This window comes from Lampris incognitus, chromosome 10 (assembly GCF_029633865.1).
Source record: "Lampris incognitus isolate fLamInc1 chromosome 10, fLamInc1.hap2, whole genome shotgun sequence".
NCBI classification, from domain to species: domain Eukaryota; kingdom Metazoa; phylum Chordata; class Actinopteri; order Lampriformes; family Lampridae; genus Lampris; species Lampris incognitus.
The window spans coordinates 11,314,236-11,321,112 of NC_079220.1; the positions used below are offsets into that span (position 1 = coordinate 11,314,236).

General features: G+C 49.9%; 1 protein-coding gene across 1 annotated transcript; it reads right to left on the reverse strand.

Moving 5' to 3' along the window:
• Positions 1–1,734: 1,734 nt before the first annotated feature.
• Positions 1,735–4,690, reverse strand: nfil3-6 (nuclear factor, interleukin 3 regulated, member 6). Its single transcript, XM_056287526.1, has 2 exons — positions 4,345–4,690; positions 1,735–3,226 (listed from the first exon to the last, which is right to left on the reverse strand). The coding sequence occupies exon 2, from the start codon at positions 3,083–3,085 to the stop codon at positions 1,823–1,825; it is 1,263 nt and encodes a 420-aa protein (XP_056143501.1). The 5' UTR covers positions 3,086–3,226; positions 4,345–4,690; the 3' UTR covers positions 1,735–1,822.
• Positions 4,691–6,877: the final 2,187 nt, after the last annotated feature.

Sequence of the window (6,877 nt, forward strand, 5' to 3'; positions counted from 1 at the left end):
CCCCCCAGCTGTTAAAAGTAGAGCTCGCGATTCATGTCATTCATCTCTGTCTCTGTCTGCCTCATCCGTCTATATGACACGCAGACTAACTCAACCCTCGGGGTCTGTTTGACAGACAGCACCTGTTTCACTCCTCATCACCCGCATCTGCCAGCGCCCGTGTGATGAACCCCATCACGTCCCAGGAAGACGCGAATTAGCCGGGTAATAACGTTAGCCTAAATGGAAATAACGTGGCAGCTTCATTATGTCGCCTCATCCTGAGCACTTTCTGGGAATGGATATCTCGAGCTGACTTGGACATTTGATTGGCTTTTTTGTTGTTGTTGTTGTTCTAAACGAGATGACGTCTTGAAAATGATAACCCTGAAGAGAGCTATTGTTCAATCAACAGGAATTTCCAATCAGACAATAACAATTAACACAAGCATCTTCAAAAAATGTTGATGATTTGCTCTTTTTTTTAAAACTAACTATTGCCTTAAATACGCTGTTGACAAACTATTGTTACTGTTGTTACATGTAAATCTCCAGTGTCTGTGTGTTGAATAACCACTTATTTTTGATCGGAGAGGGTGAGCTGCTGCAACATGGTGCGACTCGGTGGTTGTGTCACCGGCATGGGGAAAGTTTTTGCAGAAAAACAAGGAAGACAAGAAGTAGATGCTGTCCATGATTTATTCACAGGTGCAAAAAAAATAAACACTTCTCAATACACACACACAGATAGACACAAGATGACCAAGTCTTCTTATCAATTCAACACAGTCAGCGGTGCAGTAAAAAAAAAAAAGCGTACTGCGCCCCCTCTGGACGTTGGTCACATACAGGAGCTGAACTGGGACACAAAACAATTAAATAGGTACAGCGGTTCCAGTGTCTTTCCTAAAAAAAATCAAGCTCGTCACATGTAGATGGAACGCTATCTTGACGTCATCGAGGGAGATGACGCCGTTTCACGCACGAGCGACGAAATAAGCAACAAAAAAACAAAAACCTTCAGTCTGGTTTATGTGACGCTGCGTACCGATGGCGGCTTACTGTGTCGGCCCAGCGCTAACCGTGTTGTCGCTTCCGGCTGGCTGCGGTTGCGTTTCCGGTTTTGTTTTTTTTATTTAAACAATGTCTCAAGGGAAGGCGGCGTTGGAGCGGTTGTGAAGTATTACTTTTCTAATTATAAAACTGTAAACACCACTTTCACGGGGCGTTTGTGTGTGTGTGTGGGGGGGGGGAGGCGGGGCATTACAATCTGCTGGCCGAGCTCCAACTGCATCACAATGCGGTGCAGCAGGCAGCTACAGGGCAGCACATGTCAGCCAGGCTCCCCCCCCCCCCGCTCTCTTAGGGAGCACGCGACCCAGGGGGATGACGAGCGCGCGTCATAACGATCGCGTGAAAGTGTGCGCGGGCAAGCTGCGTGAAGAGTCCCCCGTGTTGCGTAGAAGAGGAGCGTTCGTCAGTTCGTCACAGTGTTATGAAGCCGGAGGCTGAGCTGTAAGAGCGCGTCTGTCTGAGCTGTGGGTTAATGTCGATTTCAGGGTATTAAAACCTAGACAGTGAATAATGAGGCGTTTAGAGACTCGTGATGCGAGAAAACAAAATATTTGAAATTGAAAATAAAAAAAAAACACAGTTAAAAAACTAGACACGAGCGAAGAGGGAGAAACTGGAGTTAATAGTTGTTTCTGTTTTGAAACTTTTTTGTACCTCTGTCCATTCACCTCATCGCCTCGCTTAATTTCTACTCATATCAAACTCGTTTATTTTTATTTATTTATTTTTTTTACAGCGTCTTCTTTTTTTTCCACCCAGTTCTGATACTTTAATGGGGTTTGGCGTTGAGCTGTTCCGTGAACAGCTTTTTCAACTGAGCCACCTCCTCGCTGAGGGAGGTGAGCTGAGACCTGAGGACGCTGTTCTCGTTCTGGTAATGCACCTCCGTCTGTCCGTGGGGCGGAGGCTGGAGGCCACAGCCGCCCGCTGAGGTGTTGTGTTGGGGGGACTGCCTCCCTCTCCTCATCTCCTCCGCCTCCTGCTGCTGCTGCCAGAGGCTCGTATATCCGGCTCCTGCTTCGACTCCGCTCGGCGGCTGTCCTCTAAATGCCTCTCTGGGAGCGTCTCGGCCTGCTGTGGATAGTATGGGGCTACGTCTGGCGCCGTTGTTGTCCGCCGTGGCGTCCGTTCCCTCTCCGCTGATGGGGCTCTTGAATCGCAGTTTGTGGGGAAGGTTTTTCATTGTCTCAGCCAGGTCCATCCTACCCAGTAAAGGTACCACCAGCCCTGTGGCGTGATGTCCGGGGATTTCAGCAGGGGAGTGGTGAAGCTCGTAGCCTAACTCCTCGGCCCCGCGCGGTGAAAGTTTCCCGTGATCGCTTAGCCGTTCCTCGAAGAAGACGGGACTGCCCACGCTGGAGCTCCCTGGGGTAGAAAACCCTGAGTCCTCCGATACGTTGCCAGCATCCCTGGAGCCGCGGACGCCTAGCTGGCCCGAATGGTTGTTAGGATGCAGTACTGATGTGCCGGGGAAGCCTCCGTCTCCCCGTGGGAGGTAGTAGTGTGGAGTCAGGGGTTGAGGGTTACAGGGAGCCGTGGTGAGGGGCAGAATTGGGGTGTTGGAGGGGTCTTTTACCAGGCCAAAGCGGAACTTGAGAGCCAGCAGCTCTGCCCTGAGACGAGCGTTTTCCTCCAGCAGAGCCAGGACGCGGTTCTCGAGGACCATGTCGTTCACACGGCGTTTTTCCCGGGAGCGCTTGGCTGCCTCGTTGTTCTTCCGCCGCTTGTCCCAATAGCCTTCGTCCTTCTTGTCATGGGGGATGAACTCGCGCTTGCGTCGGATGGTTCCCGCGGAGGCGAGGCTTTCTTTGCGTTTGATGGCAGAGGTGCGGCCTAGGAGGGAGCGGGCCAACATGCTACTGGAGGTCAAGATGGACACAGCTTGGTCTGTGAAGGAAAGAGAAGCGGCGCCTGCTCCTCCCCCACAAGGAGCCACCGCTGCCGGGGAGTCCAGCGCCTGCAGGACACCCACGTCCTGCTGCTCCCTCATCTGCTCCGACTCCTCGTCGAACATCGTGGCTGGTACACTCATTCACAGGAAGTAGATGTTTCTATTCTGGTATTGAGGTCAAAGTTGTCCCACTTCCCACTTCAAGAGCACTGCTTTGTGGATGCTGAGGAGTTGACTTGGCTTCTGGCACTGCTGGGATCGATGGTGCAGCAACAACGCCCCCTAGTGATCAGAAGTGATAAAGCAAAATAAATGTGGGGATTTTGAGGTTACGCAAGAGCCATTACAACACAATATTATGTAACCATTACATCTTTCCAATAAAACCCAAGCGACTTGGAGCATAACCGCATAGAGCCCGGAACAGAGTCAATAAAGAGTGATGCGGACACATGACATTAGACCTATAACACACACCCAACTCGCGTACTGCAGATATTTGAAATTATATGAAATATTGGTATAAACATGTATCAACATAGCATAGTATTTGGTCTTGGATGGAAAAAAAACAACATTTGATTATTTTCAATAACCTGTTAAAATTGCACTTTTGTGTTTAGATTTGTCCCTAAAGAAATCATTTGTCCCTGGTTTCCTGGCGTTTCTGAGGGGGAAATAAATATTCCTGACTACCGTAATGTGACGAACAGGATTTTATTCTAACTCTTGTATTTAGCATGGTCATCATTTTTAAAAGGTAAAGTTTTCCAGATGTTTTTTTGTTGTTTTGTTTTGCAATGTAGGCTAACGGGAGTGCCATCGGTGGGACTACTGACCAACATGTCTGATGGAGGCGACCTACTTTAACATGCGCCCGCTTCCTCGTATTAGTCGATGTGGGGCGACACGGTCCCTCTCCCACCGGCCACCAAGTCTCGCTTTCGGGACAGGCGGCCGCAGTTGGTGGTTAAAGATACACTGTAGGCCGATGGCCAAGTGTGACCTGCAGTAGCTGTCCACAGTCCTGTTATAAACCTATTTGTCCCCCCCGTTCGAGATCGCCGCACGTACAAAGCGAAAGAAACAGGACGATATAAATACGCCGCAAACAAAGTGGAAGAAAATCGAGCGCTCGTGAAAATGAAACACGCATCGCTCGGAAGTCCACACTGCACAACAAGCCGACCCGTTCGCCTCAGGAAGCGCGAGGGAGCTGGTCTACGTGTGAGCGACGCGAGCCCCTGAAGGTCTTGACCAACACTTGACTCTTTCTAAGAGACGAGACGCGTCGTAGCCGGTGGTCTCTGCGAACACCTTAGCTGGCTCGTTTCGTGCTTTTGGTCGAAAGTCAAATTCAACGGAACAACAGATGACAGATGATGATGATGATTATTTACCTTAAAACGGCGTCAGCAATGAAACCTCCTCTGCACTACGCCGCACGCGTGTGTCCTCCAACTCCAACGGCGGGTCTCTCTCTCTCTCTCTCTCTCTCTCTCTCTCTCTCTCTCTCTCTCTCTCTCTCTCTCTCTCTCTCTCTCTCTCTCTCTGTGTGTGTCTCTCTCTCTTTCATCCACCGTTCCTCCCCGCTGTTGCAGCAGATCGTGTGAGTGCTCGAACTTAGTTGATCTTGTCTGTAACTTCGGGTAACGTTACCGTCCCGTGTTGCGCACCCCTTCACTGTGCTCCACTTGGAACACCGCGGCTCCTATTTGTAACGTTCCGCGTTAAGTTCAGCCAAGGACGTTCCCTATCCTCGCCTGAACTAATGGCACCGCGCGTGGTTGTGTGCGTGTGCGCACGCGCGCGCGCGCGCTGAGACCGCCTCCCTGTGTGCCGAAGTGCCCTCCCCCGCGAGGGAAAGCTCCTATCGGCTTTCAAATAACGCAGCCGCGCAGGCATCATCATCATCATCATCATCATCTGACCTCTCTCGCCCCCGCGCGTCTGCCGGGGTAATCTTCTCGTAACAATTAGGTAATGTTGCATTCTCTCTCTCTCGCGGTCTCTCTCTCTCTCTCTCTCTCTCTCTCTCTCTCTCTCTCTCTCTCTCTCTCTCTCTCTCTCTCTCTCTCTCTGGGCTTGTTAGAAAATGCTTATTGATTGTTTTTACTTTGACAAGTATTGTTTATGTTTGGAGGGATTTCAAGTCTGCTTTTTGTTTAATTTTTTTTGTTAAATAAAGACTTGGTTTAAAATTAAAAAAAAGTTCTCTCTCTCTCTCTCTCTCTCTTTCTCTTTCTCTTTCTCTTTCTCTCATACCGAGGTTCGGTCACGTCGAGGCAGCGTTGGGTAATATCAGTAATCTTTGGAGTACACGTAATGAGATTACAAAATAATTCCGCTCATAACTCATAAATTACCCCCAAATACTTTATACGTGAGAAAACTCTTGCGTCAAATATTCTAGTCCCCCCTCCCCCCCTCCCCCACCGACAAAAAAGGGGGGGGACGAAAATATGACCCGGCCTCCGCAAACAAGGCAGGGCATCGGGGAAATAGTTTTTGAGCGTCTGTTGTACCGAAGGGTCATCGCCGACTGACCTCCTCAAGCGTCTCGACATGGTTTTTATGTCCACCGTGAGAGCCGTGTAGACTCATCTCGACTAAAAAGGAACGGGTCTGTTGTGTGAACGACATTAAGGGAGCCGAGGACTCGTCTCTACGGCGCCGTGCCGCGTCACGTAACTGGCAGACGGACTAAAAATACATCTTGCGTAATTATTTTCAAGCGTTTGATTACTTTTCACAAAGTAACCGGCACAAAGAATTTATTAGCAACCAGTGCAAGTAATCGGTGCAAAGTACACTGATTAGTTTCTGCAAAGAAGTTATGTCTTATCCACCCAGATGATGTTGTAAATCACTCCCCCCAAGTACCCAAGTGCCAAAAAACACACACAGAGGAGCGTTTAAGCTGCTATTAAACATGAATTTATTCCATATTGCTGTTGCGCAAATGTTTGCGTATTTAGTAAATGTTTTAACTCTAGCGAAGCACAAATTGCGTTTGCATCTCCTTCTCCCTGCAGGTCCAAGCTATGGGGTGAGGTGTACCATGAGGGGCTCCGCGCTGGAATGCCAAGAATCCACAATGTACCCGCTGAACCCGTAGGCTCCTCGGCTTCGAACCTTTAAAGATGCTTTCCAACCGAGTCGGCGGCATGCGAACGTCAGCGTGTGTCCTGGGTGACCCGCGGCTGGCTGGCTTGCTTGCCACGGGGCAAGGCCTCTGAGGAACAGGTTAGACCGGGAACGTCAGACTTCCACACAGCGTTGAAACATGAGCGTTGCGAGCATTGTTCGAGCGAAGCATCGCGTGCTCTTGTGAGAAAAACAATAACTGATTTCAGATTCACTTCATTAACCTGAAGTAAAAAAGCGGCATTTCGCACCGGTGGCTTTTCGCTTTGCACCTTGCTCCAAGCAATGATCAAGCCGAGCTACAGCTGTACTACTACTACTACTACTTTTGGCTGCTCCCGTCTTTAAACGCACCGGCTTTATTGACTCCAACATGATAGACACCGTCTCTGAGCACTCACAGGCCGCCTCACCGCCTTTAACTGTGGCTCCAAACAAACACCGGCGCCACTCGGGGGTCTTTCTGTGCCGAGCTGTCGCTCTCCCTGCTGGTGCGCCCCGGTGTATTTCAGGTCCCGGTCTCTCCGCAGGAAGAGACGTATGAATTGGGTTATTGGGGAAAACATTCCAGTCGGTGTCTGATTTGCCGCCTCCACCCGAGACACAAACTACACCCCCGCTGCTGCGGAGGCCTTAGGGTACACATCAGTACATCGTGTATCTAGTATGCGACACGAGTTGTTTAACAAACTCGGGAGTATCATGCAAATCACACCAGGCAAATCACATCAGGCCCAACGTGCTGTATAGTGCAGCACGTTGGCCTGATGAAATGTAATGACGGGC

What these genes read in the sequence shown, in the direction of transcription:
- nfil3-6 (XM_056287526.1), bottom strand. Translation starts at nt 3,085, where the DNA reads ATGAGTGTACCAGCCACGATGTTCGACGAGGAGTCGGAGCAGATGAGG.